Source organism: Conger conger, chromosome 11 (genome assembly GCF_963514075.1).
Source record: "Conger conger chromosome 11, fConCon1.1, whole genome shotgun sequence".
Taxonomy (NCBI): Eukaryota; Metazoa; Chordata; class Actinopteri; order Anguilliformes; family Congridae; genus Conger; species Conger conger.
This window is the reverse complement of record NC_083770.1, coordinates 30,862,054-30,883,290: the sequence shown is the minus strand read 5'-3', so window position 1 is coordinate 30,883,290 and position 21,237 is coordinate 30,862,054. Positions and strand designations below refer to the sequence as shown.

The 21,237-nt window shown below is 40.0% G+C and overlaps 2 protein-coding genes across 2 annotated transcripts; one reads left to right on the top strand and one right to left on the bottom strand.

The window, feature by feature from the left end:
• Positions 1 to 315: 315 nt before the first annotated feature.
• tmem120b (transmembrane protein 120B) lies at positions 316 to 8,928 on the top strand. The gene is made up of 12 exons (XM_061261138.1): positions 316 to 497; positions 1,966 to 2,084; positions 2,228 to 2,344; positions 2,482 to 2,541; positions 2,949 to 3,044; positions 3,202 to 3,291; positions 4,357 to 4,422; positions 4,597 to 4,658; positions 4,926 to 5,018; positions 5,508 to 5,572; positions 6,054 to 6,122; positions 6,625 to 8,928. Exons 1-12 carry the CDS (start codon positions 435 to 437, stop codon positions 6,739 to 6,741), a joined length of 1,017 nt encoding a protein of 338 aa, XP_061117122.1. The 5' UTR covers positions 316 to 434; the 3' UTR covers positions 6,742 to 8,928.
• Positions 8,929 to 10,068: 1,140 nt separating this feature from the next.
• On the bottom strand, positions 10,069 to 19,143 carry rhof (ras homolog family member F). Its single transcript, XM_061259641.1, has 5 exons — positions 18,626 to 19,143; positions 17,000 to 17,087; positions 12,759 to 12,868; positions 11,530 to 11,664; positions 10,069 to 10,888 (listed from the first exon to the last, which is right to left on the bottom strand). Exons 1-5 carry the CDS (start codon positions 18,752 to 18,754, stop codon positions 10,721 to 10,723), a joined length of 630 nt encoding a protein of 209 aa, XP_061115625.1. The 5' UTR covers positions 18,755 to 19,143; the 3' UTR covers positions 10,069 to 10,720.
• Positions 19,144 to 21,237: the final 2,094 nt, after the last annotated feature.

Below are 21,237 nucleotides of genomic sequence, written 5' to 3'. Positions count from 1 at the left end.
GCTAAATAACCATTTATTTAAAGAACCATTTTATTGGTTCAGACAGTGTTACTGGGAGGTATATACCTGCGCGAAAGTGGTTCGAGACAAAACGTCATGCGTTGAGTATTCATAAACTGGCATCATTTCAGACGAGGATTTCCGCAGATTATTTGAGTTCTACAAATCCTGGACCGGTTCATAGCAGGCAACAATAGTTGTACTGATTAATCCACATGAGATAGAAATTAGTGCACTGCGCAGTACTTGCTCCAAACTGACGCTTGTGTAGATACGGTATAGCGCGCATGCACAGTACCACTGAGCTGGGAGGAGGGAGTTAGAGTAGATTGTGCTGGAGAGAGTTGATCTACTGCACGGTGTACAGCTGTGGAGTACTGGGGGTGGTACTGTGTGAATGACAGAGAGGTGGGAGAGCTCTATGAGAAATAAAGATGTCACTACAAAGGTGCCAAAATGAATGGGAAGAAATTGACCAAGAATTTCAGCAGCTGCAGGTAGGTCATATTAAGACGAGACGAATCGTACTGGCCTGCTTTTGTCACAGAAGTTGACTTATCCGGTTATCAGTGTTTGTACTTTGTAACGTTAGCCATCCTAGCTATCTCCGTATCAGCTAGCTAACAAACTATGGGGTTAGATTGACTAGCTCTTGTATGAGTCATTGGTGGCTCGCGTGTTTGCTATCTCGCTAGTTACCAGTGACACGCATGTCTCTGCATTGTTGCAAGATAGATTGTTTAGTTGGCTTCATCGACCTCCGGGTCGCTATCTATTTAGCTAACCGGCTACAATGTCTTTTGTTTCAAATTAGCCAACGGCCTATAGCTAGCCTACGATGACAGTCTGAAGTCACTCTAATCACTTTGAAGACCAGGTACCTAGTCTAGCTAGTTTGTCAACATTTGTATCACCTAATCTAGCTAACATTATCATTAATTGGTTTCAGAGATTTCCTTTAGCAGCCTGACACGAGAGTAGCTGAATAGCATGGTCGCTATATGAAGCTAACTGAAGATTCACTTGGGTTGACTTGGGTCAAATCAGTGCCCATGGTTGCTAGCTAACTGTTGGGTAAAGATTGTGAATGACAGACAGGGCACACAAGTCAAGTTCATTTTGAAATAATTTCAGCACCGAAAACTGGTTGGGTTGAGAAGTCTAGTTGTTCACTTGGGTTAAGTTAGAGTTGCTGACGTATGCAGGTGTTCGGCGTAGCAGTCTAGTGTGCTGGTCTTTGGTTAATTGTAGTACAGATAGCTAAATCGCAGTTCACCCGAGTTCATAACTTTCTTAGTGAGACGGCGTTCGTTTATCATTGATCACGATTTACCATTTTTTGTTTTGCTTTCTTCTTGTTTATTTTTCACATGATTGCATAGGGTACCATTTCATTTAATTTTTTTAATTTTTCATTCATTTTTGTGAGATCAATAAATATAACCAAACCATAACGTCAGGCTAAAAATTGTTTATTTTTTTATGTATTAGGCACAAAACAAACGACCATATAATAGCATTGTTCTATTTCTGTTATATGCTACAAAACGTTATTTTCTGTATAGCTAGTATTTACTGTATTGTGCATATTTGAAACATAGAATGCCATTGCTTTTAATGAGATGCATGGTGACCTGAAGCTTAATGCATTTTCTTGTTGAATCTGAAACACAGTACTGAACAGAAATCATCATCCATCCTATTTTTGGACACTACCTCCATAAGCGTCTTATACTATCACCTTGGTGTCTCTTAAGCAATTTCTATTTATTTAATTATTGAAATGCATCTTTTGAGAGTTCTTATGTGGGAAGTCGATATTATATAGTGCTGAACAGCCAGTGTTACATGCATATGTAGACTTTGCGCTTTGTCATCATGTGCTGTAGCACATCCATTCAAGGATATCTGCTGTACATGGTTTGCACCCAATTGTATTTTTTTCTTCCTTCTTTTATGTCAAAGGAAATGCACAAAACATACAGACAGAAGCTTGACGAACTTACCCAACTTCAGATGACATGTAGCAGTTCCATCAGCAAACAGAAGAAGGGCCTACAAGACCTGAAGCTCAGTCTACACAGGTGTGTATGTGTACAACTGGAGGCAGCATCCGGCTGCCATCCACGTTGGTTCTCAAAACAATAACCTGATCAGCCATTTGGATATCATCCACTTTCATATTACCTATGTGTTGAGCAAAACAATCTATGTACCTGTTCCCCAGGTGTGCAAAAGCAAGAAGTCCTAAAGAAACCGACCAGATCAAGGATATTCAGACACAGATCAAAGATAAGCAAAATGCCTTCTTTGATATGGAAGCTTATTTGCCAAAGAAGAATGGGTAAGTTCACGTGGTTCACTTTAAGTTGTAAAATACTAGCAGTGACACTTCTTCAGTGTTGAATGAAAGGCTTTATCAAACTACTTCCTTAAACTACTGGTTTCAGGCCTGTGTTCATAAGTGCTGCTCTGTTTCAGGTTGTACTTAAGTTTGGTCCTTGGCAATGTGAATGTAACCCTTCTCAGCACCCAGGCAAAGTAAGTTGACTTGAAAGATCTATATGTAATGTAGTGGTCTGATACCTGTATTGCTCGTCCTGGATACTACATTGTATTCCATTTGAAAATTTAGTAGAGACTTGCTTTTCCTACATTTTATCATACACTGCCACCTGTAATGATGTTATTAAATGTTGTGTTACTGTGTAAATGTAGGTGTGCTACTCATCTCTTTCAAATTTTGATTTGTCACAGCACTTTCCATTTTATTTATCAGTTTTACTTTACCTTTAGAACAATAAGGGGCACTTTAAGAGGGTTATTGGTGTATAAAAACAGCACTGAAACACTAGACAAAAGATCTAGAAGAGAAAAGAAAAAAGAAAAAAAGGACTTATGGTGTTCAGCGTTGCTTAAATTATGCTTTTGTTCACATCCACAAACAGATTTGCGTACAAAGATGAATATGAGAAGTTCAAGCTTTACATGACTATAATCCTGATGTTCGGTGCCGTAACATGCTGGTTCCTGCTGAATTACAGGTGAGCTCCATCTGCCTTGGTCCAAGTGGGCTTATCTTGCTTTATTTTCAGTCAATCACTCTTTACCAAAGCAGTGTTTGCGGCCTGATTTTCAGTGACAAACCTATGAATGAGACACACAGGTAAGGGTGACGCTTGTGTGTGTTTGTTGCTTCAGAGTTACAGATGAAATCTTCAACTTCTTGCTGGTCTGGTACTACTGCACACTGACCATACGGGAGAGCATTCTCCGGAGCAATGGGTCCAGGTAAACAGTGCATATGGGTGGTCCACTTTTCTTCTGGTCAAATGTAGCTTTGGAATTGGTCAGAATAGAAAATGTTGCTTGGGTGTAGGCATTTACTATAGTTGTAAAAACAGAACACTGGATTGGCATGTTTAAATGGATGTACAGTACCAGTCAAAAGTTTACATTACATTATTGGCATTTGGCAGATGCTCTTATCCAGAGTGACATACAGTTGATTAGACTAAGCAGGAAACATTCCTCCCCTGGAGCAATGCAGGGTTAAGGGCCTTGCTCAAGGGCCCAATGGCTGTGCGGATCTTATTGTGGCTACACCGACCTTGCCTATCCCAGTCATTTACCTTAACCACTGCACTACAGGCCGCCCTATTTCCTCCGTTTGTAATCAATTGTATGTATATTGTTGTAAGAATTCACATGTGGTCAGAAGTGCAGATTCTTAGCTTTTATTAAACTGTGCTTTTATACATTTTGGTTTCACCATGTACTAATTACAGCAGTTTATATACATGGCCCCCATTTCAATGTTTAAGTTTAACATGATGTCAAGTAAAATAGTCATGTTTTGTTTTTGGCTGCATATTCTTTGTATGCCATGACTTCCTGAGGTATGTGACCTAGCAACATCACCAGAGTCTGGATATCTTGTTTTCAGGTTGTCTTACAGGTGATACTAGAACCTGATAGTGTTAATGGGTCACAGGTGTCAGGAAGTCATTGTATGCAAACATTTTAAAATACAAAACATTACTATTTTATTTGACATTATGTTCATTTATCTCAAACATTGAAATGCATGGCTACATATAAAAAGTACTGTAATTACTAATGTAGAAAAATACCATTTAATAAAAGCTGAGAATCTGCACTTTGACCACATATGAAGTGTTTGATTACAAACAGAGAAAATAAATCCTTCATCTGAAAAAAGCAGAAAAGGGCAAGGTATGTCCAAACTTTTGACTGGTCCTGTTTAATTGCCATCAAGATTTCTATGTACTCTAACTGAAGTTACTGAATAAGTGATACCTGAGATAATCTGTTTATTCTGTCATTTCCCTTTAGAATAAAAGGCTGGTGGGTTGTGCATCACTACGTCTCAACCTTTCTGTCAGGTGTAATGCTGACATGGTGAGTTGTGTATATTACACAGGTCCTTCCTTACAATCAAGGTTTAGAAATGTTTCCACCGTAGTTTCTGCCGAGCCACTTCATACAGAGTTCAGGTGTGCTTTTGTATCTCATGAGCAAACGAGTGAATGGCCTGATCCCAGTGTTGGTCTCTCTTGTTTTGCCACTGGAAAGGCCCGAGGGGGTGATGTATCGGATGTTCCGAAATCAGTTCCTGGCCTTCTGCGTCTATCAAAGTAAGCTTCCAATAAAACAGAAGGATCACTGCGTTGTGTTTGCTGGTAGGGCACTACAGTATATGCTGTTGGGGAAGAGCACCAGAGTTTTATTATGTGGATTGCAAGTTTGGGTCCCAGCTTGACACTGCTGTTAAACAAAGTTCTTAACCTTAATTGAGACATTATGGATTCAGCTTTAGGAATAGTTTAGGAATAGTTCACCATAATGTGCAAAACTATCAGCCAACCTCTTTAGGAGGGCTAACTTGATTTCTTGCTTTAAAGGTTTTGTACAGTTTCTCCAGTATTACTACCAAAGCGGCTGCCTCTACAGGTTACGAGCTTTAGGGGAAAGAAATCATCTCGACTTGACAGTGGGTGAGTTACTTTACAGCAATCGAAAATGTTCTGAAAGACAGCTGGTTTGCAGCTTGGTCAATGGCCTGAAAGGGATTCTGAATGTGTGTGTCTTGTGTATCTTGACTGGGGAACAAGGTGTGCCTGAGCCTTTTTGTTGTTATTGTTGAATAACTTGTTCATATCTGTTAATGGATTACAGTCAGTCACAGTGAAAGTACATCGGTTTATCTGTCGATTGGTTTCTGATGGAGTTGCTCAAGAATTCAACACCAATGGGGGCATCAGCCAGTTATTTCAGTTCACATTCTTGACATATCGGCACTGGCGGTGTCGGGCAGCCTACAATCTTGATGTACTGGCTTGGAAACCTCATTGCTACCAAGGATGGAAAACGGCTTATTGACAAACAGAAGAGTTTCTGTTAGAAAGATGGCTAAGATCCTGGCATTCTGGGACCACATAGGATTTCCTGTTTGTGTTCTGATGTCATGAGGCTTTTTACTTCAGAGGGATTTCAGTCGTGGATGTGGAGAGGCCTCACCTTCGTCCTCCCCTTCCTCTTCTTTGGCCACGTAAGTGCACTCCCTCAGACGTCAGAAGTGATATTGGGTAACCTTTGTGACTGTCAGTCTGTGGGCGGGGGGGTGTCAGCAACCAAAGTGCAGAGCAGTAACATTGAGAAGGTGAAGTTTGGGACAAACTGTCCAGTACTGACCTCTGAACAGTGGTGTGATCTCAGCCGCCTAGTGGGTGTGCCGATAGCCCTCCTGTGCAGCAGCATAACTGTGCACTTTCACCTTCAAGCCCTGGACTGTCCTACCACATTACATGGTGAACAAGGCTAAAAGCAGAGCATGTTTCAGTTTCGCTGGGGCAGCAGCTGTTTTGATGGGCATATCTTATTACCTGTGTCTAAGGTCTATTGTATTCTGATTAATGGAGTTTGGAGTGCTGGCATTGCTCATAGCTGTAAGCCAGCCAATCTGGAAGCAGTATCCAGGTATTCTTTTGATCCAAGTTTAATTGAAATGCTCTTGACTTTTTTTGTGGCAGTTCTGGCAGTTGTATAATGCAGTGACACTATTTGGGTTGTCCAGACATGAGGACTGCAAGGAGTGGCAGGTGAGCATGGAGCTACGCTCTTTTAATATGTGATTACACTCTTCCATTTGCCCCTTGTTCCTGATCCTTAAATTAACTTGTCCCCTGGTTTGACAGATTTGATGTGCCAGGGTTAGCTTAGCTAGTTCGGTAGTAAAAAGCGCAGTGAAGTGCAGTGAAGGCTTGTAAGCAGGTTATAGTGACAATGCTCCTTGTTAACATAACCCTCAAATTCAAAATAACATTGTTGCCCTTGGCTGTGGGCCAAGCCATTTTGTATTTAGCTGATTAGTAACTCATTTGTATGAGAAAATCTCTTAACTGATTTATTTCGGAGGTTAGTAACTTCAAAACCTCAGTCAACATTTGCAGACAGGAACAATTTCTGCTTATTACAGAGAACACACGCCATTGCTGTCCCAAGGTTATGTAGGGATGAATCATGGTGCACTCATTTAAAACTTGCTGTCTAGGCCATTGTGGGTAATTGCTTTTTTCCTCGGGGGCGGTGGGTGTATTTCAGGTCTTCATGTTGGCCCTGACGTTTCTCGTCCTCTTCCTGGGAAACTTCCTCACAACGCTAAAAGTTGTTCACCAAAAGGTTCAGGAAAACAACGGGAAAATGCGGAAGAAAGAATAGGAAGAAGGAGAGGAATGGGGAAATTCTAGGTTTTCACACAGCCTAGTGAGGAGAAATGGCGCAGCCGTTGGGCCCTTTTTTCAGATGGTTCCAGAAAGGAGAGAGCCTCTCCGTGCGATCTTGCTGACATTGCTGGACTCCTCGCTGTTTGATCAAGGCCATGCTGAGTTTTCTTTGCGTCTGGTGGGTGACCTGTGTAGTTTTGTATTTTTTTCACGCACATCCAGTTCCAGGGGGAATTGTATAACCGTGGAACCACAAAAAACCCAGGAGGCCTGAAGTCGCTGGCATATCAACAGTTTTTTTTTTTCTTCTCTCTTTTCCAACGGATTTTGGTTGTGTGCGTGAGTGCATTGTGTACGTATGCGGGAGCCTGCTCTCTCAAACTTTATGCAATACAGAAATAGAATAAAGAAATTCAGAATTGCAATGTAAGACATAAATATATATATATATAAGAATAGGAATATAATGTATAGATAGGCATAGACTAGATATGCTGTCACAATACTGCCCTTTGATCAAAGTGCATGCATCACATTGCAGACTACTGCCTTCTCACATGTCTAATTGTAAATTCTCTGTTTCTTGACATGGCTATATTGTGAAATGTCATACAGATTCTGGAAAAAAAACATGTTCAGGAACTTCTGACATTTATACAACATGAAATGTGTTTTGTTAGATTTTTTTAACCTTTGGAGATGGTCATGGTAAGAAGTAGAATAGCCATGGAGGTATAACCTGCAATGGTTATCAGTTGACACTTGCTTTTGCTGCTAAACCCGCTGAGATCTCTGGATTAATATGACCTAATCTACGTAGTTCAGCAGACAACGTGCCAAAGCCGTAACTACGTTGCCGATGGATTCTAAACCTGAACCAAATGGCAGTAAAATGAGGTGTGGATTGTTCGTTAGGTATTAGTGGCATTACAGAGGTGCAAACATTACAACACAGTGGTCAGTTTGTCAGTTGCCTTCAGTGATTTCATTCAGTGATTAAAAAAACTAAAAAACATTGCCGTTTTATAGAAAAAAAGAAAAGTTATGTTTACAAACAGCGGCTGCATTGCCTGTCACTGTTGAATGTGTAATGATCTCCCCTTCTGTTTTACCTGCAAGCCATCCATGAGGGAGCTTTGTATTCTAATTTCATTATTCTGTAATAATGCAGAAACTGGTGTTTGATAAACAAAAGCATTTCATCCTTAATTCATTGACAGAATATACAGTTTATTTGTAACATGGCCGCCTCAACGCACAACAAAGATTTTTTTTCCTTCCCTTTCCCCAAACGTGTGATAATGCTGTATCCATTGTGTCGTGTTCAGTTTTGTTTGCACATATAGCACGGGATCTCTTTGGTGTCCGGGCCTTTGCTTACCCTGTGGAATGGCAGTGGGCCATGCATGATCTTTGTCTTCCTAGCCGCAATAGAGCCGGGATGAACATTTTGTTCAGTGACAAAAACATTTGTTGTGTTTTTCGGACTGTACATTGCCATAAAACGATTAAAACTGACCTGCTGAGATGTTTTCACATCCTTTCTTATTCAACAGCTTTGGGAGGAAGGTGGCCGTGGGGGGTGTAAAAGTATATTTAACACTCATTCATTGATAGTCATTAATAGTGTTAGTCTGATAAAAGCAAGCTCACTCAACTCAAGCCTCAACCAAGGGTTTATGCAATTTCATGGTGTCATCACTTGGTGGTGCTCATGTAATGATTTCCTTGTATGACGGTGTTTCTGGAAATATATATCGTCAAGTGCAGAATTGCAGGTAAAATGGAAAGTCATTTACTCAGCGTTTTTCCTGGCTGAGAAACCTCAGTCCCCTTTTCATTTGTGTCTGTGTTGTAATTGGTTATAACCTTCCTCAGTACACTGGTGAATTATTTAGTCTTGTACACTGTGTGCCCTTCGCTCTCTGCATCATCTCTTATCCTTGCAACAGTATAAATATCCCATGTTAAATTTAGGACAGTAGTGGGTGCAGAGAGAGCACTTGTGCGGCAACTGTGCTGTTATGCCCCTGTTACTTTATCTGGCTTCACCAGCATACCATTTCTTAAATTCTAAGAATAGACCGTTATTCTGTATACAATGGCTCTTGCTAAATGTGTTGTTTTTTGGTTCTGTACTCCTTCACACTGGATTTTAAATAAAGCCATGAATATGAGTGCAGACTGTCAGATTTAATTTGAGGGTATTTCCATCCATATCAGGTGACCTGTGTAGGAATTAGTGCTTTTCATATCAGTCCCTCATTTTACATTATTTCATGCACAAAAAGTTAACGAAGGTTGAGCTGATTCTGGGTGTGGAATTAGCATAAAATGGTACATCCATTGGTTTACTGATGATTAATATTTCTCTCAAATTCAGTTTCCAGTGTACAATGGGGTGCAAAAATGTGGGCACCACTGGTATAAATGTCTATTACAATGAATCCGTACATGATCAAAAGCAAACCTGAGCTGTAAATAGTAGATTGCTTTTTTCGTTCATTTTTTTTACTGTTTATAAATGATAAAAATAAGGAAAAAGGCCCTGTGCAAGGTTAGGAAACCTTTTGGATTATTCTTTTTAAAAAGGTGATTTACTCGTTATGGCTTCAATGAGTCAAGTCACTATAATTCCAGGACTAAACTTTGAATTCTCCATGCCCTCTAAAGTATCCAACTGCGAGGTTGGAAGTTGAGGAGAGGTTGAGCATTCCTGCAAGACAATGATCCGAAATCCAAAAGCTTTAAAATGAGAAAAAATGTCATGCAATGTTGTGCCATTTACAGCTCAGGTTCGCTTCTGTTGACTTCGATAGTAATTGTAAAAAGCTTTTTGAGCTGAGGTGACCAAATTCACATGAGTTCACAGGATTTATCATCTAACATTAACCTTAGCTGTCAAGTTTTGTGTACATAATATTATTTCTCAGTCTTCATCTTGTAAATCACCTTTTTAAACCTACCTGTCCTTAATGTTCCAATTGTGGCCTTGTTCTGACTTTATTTATGTGTGTGTATGCACGTCATTAGAGTGCTTATTGAAAAATAAAGCAGGTGTCTTGAAAATTGTTTTCTAAAAGCCATCGAAGGACTGAATTTTCACTGCATCCTCAGTGAGAGTTTTATGACTCAAAGCCATTGCCGCCACAGAAGAAAAACATTAGCATTAGCATGAAAAGGCTTTTGAAAGAGTTATGTGAGGAACAGCAGGAAGGAATGCAGCATGTTCACAAATTCAAAGGCCATGGTGTCAGAAAACTGTGTCAGAATTTACAGATGCTGTCTCACGCTCCACAAGAACCAGACGGCCAGCACAGAATTTATTTATCCAATTTATTTAAAAACAAATCATACTGCTTTTATAAAAATGTGTGAAATCAATGCCAAAAAACAGATGCACATTTGTGTGTTTACAGCCAAAGAAGTAAGTAAATGCATATATCAGTTTGAGAATGACCAACAATCAATCTTAATCAATTAATTCTAGCTGCTTTAATTAGATGGAAAAACTCTAAATTGATTGATTGATTTCTCTATTTGTGGACTGATAGTTACTATTTCATAAATATGGGTATAGTGTGTAAAATCACAAATTATAGAATCTTAAAATATTTAATCTCATTGCCACACAATAATACAAAATAATATATCAGCGTCAGCCAAGTAATGGGCTAGCAGCATACAATTTCTCCCCAGAAACATTGTGTGGGGTCTGGTCCAGCCAGTATCCCAAAACATGTGGGGGATTCAGGCACTTGGACTTCCTGATGGAGGTTGGGCAACATGTTATTCCTGGAATGGCTCAAAAAATGCACGCCCACTCAGCTTCACCAGGTGGGGGGGAAAGTAAGTTTATGCCATTAAAAAATAATATTTAAAATATTTAGTTAAAAAAAGAGAATTGTCTTTAGCAAGAGCAGACACAGTTTGGAGTACTACATCCTCTCAGTTGTCGTGTGCAAGTCATGTGATCAAAGCAGGGCGCAAGACCCGCTCTTCTTGCGTGCATGCCTGGCTCTCCGAATGCCAGCCAGGCCCCGTTTGGCAGCCTCTCTGAAAATGTCCTCCACATTCTCCCTGTACTTTGCTGAACATTCCAGGTATAGCTCTGCGTTGATCTGCTGCTTGGTCTCCTCACCCTGCCCAGATACAACAGGAGCACACACCTGAGCACACACCTGAGCACACCTGCGCTATGGCTGAATGGCTATTGTTAAAGTCAGCTGGAGCTGTGGTTCAGTTCTCAATGAACCACACGTCCTCAGCAGTGTTTGAATGGATCACAACAGAGTTGGAAAGGAATGGAATAACTTGGTGGGAGACAGACTAGGGGAGAGTGTTTTAGCTCCAGCAGAACTGAAATGGTTGCTTGAATTGATTTATTGTAAATATGAGCTAGAAGGCTACAACAGCCATTGCCCTGCTTTGGATCTCAGTTACAAGCCTAGGCCTTATAACTATCCTGCACTACTCTGCCAATATGTTTGAAAACATTAAATTTGTCTGATATACACTCAGTGATCACTTTATTATGTGTTTATTAGATTTTTTTGACTTTGGCTGCTGTAGCCTATCCACTTAGAGGTTTGATGCGTTGTGTGTTCAGAGATGCTGTTCTGCATACCACTGTTGTAATGAGTGGTTATTTGCATTACTGTCACCTTCCTGTGAGCTTTGACCAGTCTGGCCATTCTCCTCTGACGTCTCTCATTAACAAGGCGTGCTCAGAGTGTATAAGAGCAATAGTAACTGAACACTGTGCACAGGTGCTCCTCTTTACCTGGATATATGTGATGGGGGCCTGACCCAAAGCCCACAGCTTCCTGGTCCGCTCCTTGTCCTTGCGGAGGTCTGTCTTGCAGCCAATAAGAATTGTAGGAATGCCACGGCAGAAATGGTTCACCTCTGGGTACCACTGAGAGAGGATTCAAATTTGAAATAGGTGCAAGATTGTAAGTGAACTGCATATAATGTGCAATTATGTTTGATCAGATGATCATAACTGTCAAAAGAAAAGTTCCGTAAAACCTTTTTGGAAACCTTTTGGGAAATAATTGTGGGAAATAGTAACACGCCAAAAGATCTTGTGTGAGTGAGACTGCAAAGATAAGTTTCATCATCATGAGTTCAGCATCATGGGACATTTAAAAAAACTTCTATACCACAAGCTGAAGAAATTAAACTGGGGGAAATGTGCGCACGCACACACACACGCACAGCATCACTTTTTTGGAGGGTATTTTATGGTCTCTGAACTACAGACCAGAGTGTTCTGTGCCTTACACCCCTGTGGTGTGTGAGTTATGTACCAATAAAGATGTCCAAAACAGCTTGTTCCAGCACCGTCAGTCAAGTTAAAGGCCAGACATACAGTCTGGAGTTGTGAGAAATGCAGATCCTCACAGAGGTTGTTATTGAAGAACAGTTTGTAGTGTCTCAGGGGGTCAGAGGGAAATTCCTTAAGGACACTCCAGTGAAAGCAATGCAGGGCAGGGATATAACAGAAGAGGGGTGAGACGTGGCGTGGGCAGCATTATTAAAACAGTAATTAGTGAGTAGAAAACCCTTGTCTAACGCATCTGATGAAAGGATCCTAATGAAAGGCTTTATACTGTATTTTCTACTCAATACATTTCACCCTACCATCCCCTTATATAAATATACACGCCCACACATGCACACAGAGACAGAGAGAGATAAAAGAAAGAACATTTTTTTAAACATTACAGTAACATTACAGACATCTGGTTTACGCATATAGTGATATGCACCACTTCCTCAGGGAAATAAATTCTACTGATGTCAGTCTTCACTTTTAATCATTGAGATGTGGCACCGTAGATGCCTGTCTTTCCTTTAGAGTACACATTCCTTATAATGGAAAAAACTGAATTTGGTTCAGGGGTGGGGTTTCATGCGATTGCATATGTTTTTGCTCACAGAATTCCTTCTGCTGGAGTTTGCTGTCAGGGTTAGTGAGGAAAAGCATGAGGGGAAAAAAATATATACCTTGATCAAAACATTCTCAAAGCTGGTGGGGTTGGTAACATCATAGCACATGAGCACAAGGTTGGCATTCTGGTAGGAAAGTGGTCTAAGTCGATCATAGTCCTCTTGACCTGAAACATTAATACACATATACACAAACACAAAAAATTGAGTTTAATGTTCCAGCATTTCCACTAGTTAATTGTGACAAATTGGAAATTGAAATTGTGCCCTTTAAAATGGTATGGTTGACCTGTTGACTGCAAAGCTTACTTGATAACCAAACACTTCTAAGCCCCAATGGACACTTGAAACAGAAAGTGTAGTTTAGCCTCAAGTGAGCCCCCAGTTTATATGACAACTACGGTCCTGGAAAGTAGCCATTATGGATGTATTCTTTACACATTACTCGTTGCTATTTTGCGATACATAAATTTGCCAACAGCCTGAAGTAGGATCTGATATGATGTGTCACATAACAGTTATGTCTTGTACAATCAAACGTTATGAAGAAATGGGAAGCTGTGACAAAAGCCCTTCTAAGAGAGCTTTTTACTGCATGAGAGAATTAGTGACCATACTTCTGACCTTGGCTGTAAGCAATAACAACCTACTGTTACCCATACTAAATTACAATTTGTCTAAAATGAATTGCAATCAATTCAGCACCTTTAAGACCTCGGAAATAAAGAGTAGGCTACAACTGTCACATGAGAGAAAAGGTGACTGCATTCAGATGATTAGTTGCAGAGGACCATAATGTGTTAACAATGACTTATGAAAGTATGACACTCTTCCAGGTTCTGAAATTGTGGAAGGTCACTAAGATCTATTTTTATGTAACTCTCATACCATGGGCATAGTTTCTTCAGAATACTCCTCAAGAGTTAGGTTAGCTATTTCTATAATTTGAGTATAAACATATAAAAGGATTAAAAGTTAAACAAATCAGGGAAGTCTATATTAAAAGCAAGTCTGGCAATTTTGATGAAACGGTAGGTGAAATTTCCCTGTTAAGTTGGCCAGGGTAATGTCAATACCTTGTTTCTTGGCAGGAATTCACACAACATTACTTTCATACAGATATCTCCATAAACTCACTGGGGAAATTGGAGAGAGAGAAAAAGTCCAGGCAGACAGGAAACAAAATAAGTAAGGACTTTATAAAAGAGCAAGGACTTTATGCCACTGTCTATGTGCATATTTTCGTGTTTGTTTATTTTCAACGTGAATGGACTGAGCTGCCATTGTGTTGGAGGAATTGTCCAAAGGAAACAGGACTAAGTGCTATCACACCAGTCAGCATTAGAAGAAGCATGAATGAGGCATGTCACTCTGCCTCACTAACTGCTGCAACAGCTTACAAAATGTACAAAGGCGTGTTGGTGAAAAGATATAGAGAAACCTCAACTTCCTGCCTCTTGCTTGCACTTCCTATGAGTGAGGATGCCCTGTTTAGCTGTCTATGCAAGATAAGCTGCAGCATTTTGGACTACACTGCATTTACACAGAAGGCTGTTCACTTCTCAGAATGATCCATGTCAACTGTTTCCTGAAACGGATTAAATTAATGCTCTTCAATATGGTTATTTGTGGGCAATTGATTAAACTATCAAATCCTGTAAAGTTTTTTTTTTAAAAACCTTTAACGTGTAAGATCACAAATATGTGATTTAAATGAACAATTTTAACTTAAAACTTTGAAAAAAATGTTTTATAAAAAACCTTTCAAGGGGTTAACTCTTCAAAGGGTTAATGCTGTTTTATATATCACCAAAATCACTTCATAAAAGACCTTCAGCAAGTTCCCCACGAGGAGTGTTGACATAGGCATGAAATCTCACGCACAAAGGCACATCGTCACAGCAGCTTATCTGTGTTCAGCAAACACAGCGTTATTGTTCCTCCTACAAGTGAAGAATCCACTTCCTTTTATGCCTACAACACAATGGCAATTTTTACAGGGTATAAACAAATACAATTGCATTCCATTACAGTAATTGATACAGTCTTCTTTATGGCAAGTTTTGTATTGTGTCCTGCTGGTAAGCTTCTGGGGCAGCAAGTCTTTCAGTAGCTTCCAAGAGACCAAGCCTCTGTCCCACTCATTCACAATGGCTTGTACATTGGTGTAGGTTTGAAAATGTGACTCATAAATTAATCACTGCAGAATAATTTTAATTTGGGTGAAATCCAAAGTCATCATCGGTTACTATAAATGAGAACCACACAGCATGTTGGGCCAGTAAATACCAAGCTACCAAACACTTCCATTTTGTATCTTTGTGTCAATGAGCTACTGAACATAAACTACAAGCCAGTGATATCAGGGCTGGGACAATCATTTTCTAAATGAAATATCTCTCTCACAGGGGCAGCCAGATGAAGCTAGAAAAACTGGTTTTCAGCTTTACTGAAACACTCTAGCATTCAATCCTGACCCGACAAGTATCAACTATAGCTGGCAGTCACGCATGGTTGCACAGAATTGGACATATTGTTGCACATGGATGGGGACCTGCAGTTTTCCTGTATCAGTTGTGTTTTCAGTGTACTCTGACAATGAAGCACATGCTTAGCTCAGCTAGAAAATAGAAACATAGCTTACTGCCAGCACAGATATGTGTGCGTCCATGCTCTCCCTAATTGATGGACGAGGTTGTTGTGATAAAACAGGCTTCAGAATACAAAGGGGCAATTTCCATGGCTTACATAGTAAATAAATGGCAAGAGAGCTCATGGCAGATGTGTGTTCATATTGACAATATCGCCTCTCTCCCACTGCAATCAATAGCAATAACTCATACATTCAGGTTACCAAAGGTACTAAATTGAATCCAGTGAGAAAATATTTGAATTGTTATTTAGTTAGTTAAATAAGTCATGACTGAAGTTTCAATTTTATGAACATCTTTCCCTGAAATGCTCATTTGTTTTCCATTTTGTTTTGTCTTTTGGCTGAGGGTGACATCTTAACCACATCCTCTGTTGCCGTGACGGCAGCCTGCAGCACTGCAGTGTGTGAAGGCGTGCTGCTGCTCTGCCCTACAAGCATCTCTGAGACTGACAGACACACTGTGGCGTTTCCTCCTACGGCGAGGATGTATCAAAGGCACAAATCCATTTTAGGCATTGACGCCCTCCCTCAAATGACAAGGGAGAGCTACAAAGTCTGAATTTACTGTCTACACCAGCTCTACTTCTGCTTCATCCACCCTGAAATAGCTTATCCATGTCTCCTGAAACACTCCGGTGGGTGACACGGGCCAGCAGAAATAGCCTGCAAGCGAATGGCTGGCAGGGTGGGTATGGGTAGATGAGGCTACCCCACCCTTTCTGTCGTCTTGGATCAAGCTCTGTGTTAATGCGAGTTGCATAGAATCACTGTTGACCCTCATATCTATATTCAACTCACAGCTGTTCTGTCTGGCTCATCCCTGGCCTGCTTCCTCAATCTCTCTGCACTGTGGGCAAAAAACTTTTTTGAAACATGATATTACCCAAAATTGGTACAAAATAAAATGATTGTCATGTTCATGAGTAGACTATGTCTGAAAGCCAAAAGTGAAATTTCCAATTGACTGATAATAGCACAGGCCTAACGGATCAAATATACAAACACATTTAATGAATCCTCAACCCAACAAAAGACTGAGCAAAGGATCTATTTTGCGTGAATTGAAGCAATGTACAAAACAGTGCTGCTGAAATAGTGCATAGCTATACCATTGCTGTTTGAATTCACCTACCTTTTTTACATTAGGTAACAAAGGCCAGGTTTTCTTGTCGTCAGGCATATGCATGATTCACAAATATTCAATGGTAAGTTGAGTCAACAATCATTAAACAAATACTCTGAGACTGAAGGTTCAATAAAGGCTCCAAAAGCTCAAATTAATGACTTGTTTGTAGGTTTCATAACTCTTGTTGCCATGTGGAATTTCAACATGCATACTTTAGTACTTGATACATAGTACAGCTCCTGATTTATGAGTGAAACTGATAAGCCACACTCAGAACAATTCTCTCTCTTTTTAAACTTTTGTCCTGGTCACAGGCAAAATAAAGTTTTGGATTAAAGAACAGTACTAACATCCTTTTATTACACTGCACTGTGGTGCTCCCTGTCTTTTCTGTGGTTGTTGACTATTGAAATCTTTAAAAGCAGAAGACCTTAGTTCTTACATGGCTGGCATACTTGAAGTTACCCAATAACCCCACCCCCGCTTTTGTCTTGATATACCCGTCCAGCAAGCTCTCACCTGCTGTATCGTAGAGATTCAAGATGACTTCTTTGCCTCCATAATTGACTGTGGTGATGTACTTCTCAAACACAGATGGAGCATATTTCTGTAAAAGGAAATAGAATGCTTTTAATGTTGGTTTTCTGGGGTTGTTTTTGGGGCATTTATGTACTACAGAATGGTCTTTGTGTGCTTCTTTTTGGCATGAGAAAGGAAACAAAAGCTGCAAGAGAATATCAGCAAACAAAGAGGCATTGAATACCTTTGGGTACCTACCTTGAAAAAAAAATAATAATAAGCCTCAGCATTATAATATTGATCAAACATAATAAAGTGTCCAGTGAGTGTATGTGAATTGAAGAAGGCATGGCTTGTTAGCATCAATGGTTAAAACAACCATTCCTCTGGCTTGACCAACTGAGGAAGCCGTTGGCAGCTAATTCCACTAAACAGTCACCATGACAACACTGAAGGTCATGGTCAATCAGACATTTGTTTTCTTGATTCTATTTACCAAAGCCTCCATGTTCTCTGTGCACTAAATAAATATAGGTATGTTCTCTTGGGAACTTTCATCTGGACACCTGTGTCTGTGTGTGTGTATGTGCCTTAACTGTAAGCCAAAGATTTCAGTTTCCGAGATGAATCCACATAGTGAATTTCCACATTCCTGTCCCCCTAATTCTAATCTTGTCCAGTGATTGTAATTTTAATATCACACTGCTTTTGTTTTAAAGATGCTATTTTAAGACACTAATTTTAGATGAATTGATTGTGAATATTAATAAAAAGAGACTACACTTATTATATTTATTATAACATTTCTACTGTAGTTATAAATTGTCTGACATTTACTTTTTGTGGGTACAAATTATTAGGCTATGTAATCAAACACATAAAAATGTGTCAGACACAAAAACTAAAAAAGCGGGTGAGGGGGGAAAAGGCTTTCACAGCCCAGCTGCATCTCTCCATGAAAACGAATGAATGTGTCTGAGAAGATGCCGTTACTTTTCGATTGTATTGATTGTCCCCCAACAAGCACGTGCCCTCATCCAAGGGACACTTCTTATCACATTGCAGTTCACAAGTAAGGCTCGCACAGACGTGAGCCAGAGGAAGATACTTCATTACCATTTTAACAGGGCGGGGTTGCATCCGATCAACCAGCAGGGGAGCTGGTGCATGATTGGGCTCTTTCATCTTAACCCAACTGAACCCAACTACCCCATGCCTATATGCCCCAGAGCTACCCTTAACATATTATGATACCCTTACTTTTATCAACAACTATCACACCACACTGAAAGCAAATGTGCCGTTAAAATATAGAATGTCACAGAAAACACATGCATGCCATGCGAGTATAGCAACCTCCAAACAGAGCAATGCTGTTCTGTCAACAGTCAAGACCAGACAATGGTTTCTTGCCACCATACAGTAGCAGTTTCTCTACAGGGATCAGAAACCACTACAAATGTGATAATGATTCAAGAACTGAAACCAGTCTATTCAAACAAGGTTCTGCTATACCTTTTCCAAACTAGGAAAAGGTATGAACCAATGATCTAACACAAACACACCATTCAGTTCAAACTGTATTAGAAGGATGATTAGATGTGTTGACCCTGTATGGCAGCTTACCTCTGGAAAATCTCCTTTGGCATACACCATGAGAAGGGATGTCTTCCCACAACCCCCATCTCCCACAATCACAATTTTAAGTTCCTCTCGCCGCCTGCCGTGACTGGGTGCCGAGCCGTTATGTGTCATGTCCCTGCGCGCAAAAACCAGAGCGCCAACGTGGGACAGCAATGATCATCGGTTTCCCCTGCACTGAGACGCCTGTCCACAGGGAACCACTTGTAATCAAGGAAAAGAAACAGGAACCTGCCGGGCTGACCGAGACTAGTCCAGGCAAGTGGAATCACGGCACTGCCATCTCCTCCCGTACTCAGGTTTCTTGAACTTGGCGAGCTATCTGGCGTGTCCGGAAACTGATCTGTGGTTAACCTAACCCTGCACTCATACGCAGCCAGGAACCTGCAGGCTGAAGACCTGGCAGCTGGCCCCTCCTCCTGCTCTTTCTGTTGTGATGCCTGTCCCGGCAATGAGGCTACGAGCAGCCTACACTCTGTGCGTGCATTTGCATACTGCCGGCTGTTTTCTGACCTTTATGCTGTTGTAGCTGGTTACAGGGCCTCCTCCCTCTCTTCGGGCTAACCACACTGAGTAGCTGTGATCTGATTGTGAAACACACACACACAGGAACACTCACACAGAGAAACACACACTCACACAGAGGAACACTCACACAGGAACACTCACACAGAGAAACACACACTCACACAGGAACACTCACACAGAGGAACACTCACACAGAGGAACACTCACACAGAGGAACACTCACACAGGAACACTCACACAGAGGAACACTCACACAGAGGAACACTCACACAGAGGAACACTCACACAGGAACACTCACACAGAGGAACACTCACACAGACTGCCACCACTGGGGTTGGAACCATTAGCCACACCTTTAATGTCAAAGCCACGTCATTCATAACTTGCCCTGTGGAATTTCTGAAGTTCAATAAAGAATGAGATTTTACACTTCAGACACCCTTGCTCTTGTTATCTATTCACTACATGTGCATATGATTGGTTTACTAGAGGTTACTTGGAGGGCAGGAACAAAAAAAGGCCTATTGATAACGATTCACACCCTGCATGCTTGTGAAAGCAAAGGAGTGCTTGGAAACAGAAAGACTGAAAATGGAAAATGAAAATATCATGCCTATGAAATTGTATTCCAGTCAATTTCATTGAAAGCTAAAGAAAATGTAGCTTTATTTTGTCTTTTGCAACGTAATTTCCTTATGAAATGGCACCTGTATAGCAAAAGTGCAGGAATACCCTTTTAAATAACCTTTTATATTCACTGCTATAACTTTAAGTTCAACCGAAACTATTCATATGTAATTTTCCTGAAAATGTATTTGAAAGAATACTAATTTAGGCCTTTAAGAAAATGTGTAGATGACTACATAATCATCCCTGTTTTTTTATTATAATATATTTGATAAGATGTGAGCAAAAAGAAAACAAAGGCACTAATGCCATGCTTCAAAGAAAAAACATAAACACCAAATAAAAGATGAAATATTAAAAATATATATGTATATTTAATATAACATTATTTTATTAAGTATTAAATAAGATATTGCAGATTTTATTTTTTGATGTTTATAGGCTGACAGCAGAAAACCAAGATGCTAATGGCCTACTTGAAAGAAAAAAGATAACATATAAATATGTCATAAATGATTATAACTTTTTTTTTTTTACATAAAAACCAAAAGAAACATAGAAGAATGTGCTCAGAAGACCTGCAAGTGCTTTGATGCCATCTAGAGGAATGTCATCAAAAGTCATCAAAAGGACAGTTGCAATATGTCAAGCCCAATGCGGGACTCCAGAAGAAGCCAGTCATAGGCACAGTGTACATCAAATGCCTCTCAACACAATTTATCTTTCACAAGTAAATATGTTACATATACATTCTTTTTTCTAGTTCGATTAGTTTCACTAATATAGCGCCGCCATGCTATAGTGCCACCATACGGCTAATCGGCACCCAATTTGGCTAATGATGGTTGAGAGGTACCTTCTCTTAGTGTGCCCAGTTTCATGTGAATCAGGCAGCTGAAAATAAGTAGTACATAAACAAACAAAATTCAACATGGCCACCAAATCAAGATGGCAGTGACCAAAACATTCATTTTCATACTTGTATGGATGCGATGTGTCACTGTAGCAAGTTTCAAAACGGTGGTTTTTAGTGAATTTTTCCATTATAAAAATGAGATCTATAGCGCCACCTTGTGATTTAAGCAGGCTAATACTTTATGAAGCTGTCCTCAGGATTGAATGTCAACAGAGACACCAAGTTTTATCATTTTTTCTTAAACAGTTTAGGGCACTCCCACATGTGGGCACATTTTTAAGTGTAACAACCTAAATTATGTTGGGATTTAAGAAGTTTCCAAGACAATGCTGAAAATCTAAAACACTTTTTGTGGTAGGGAAAAATTTGTTCTACAAAAAAAAAAAGGATTCTAGGTCACCAGGTTTACACAGTTACAGCCTGTCAAAGTCTGCATTTTTAACCATTTGCTGTAGCACCATCAATTGGCGAATTGAGGCTAAAATTACTTAATTTCCCTTTGGCATATCCCTCTAATAATGGGCA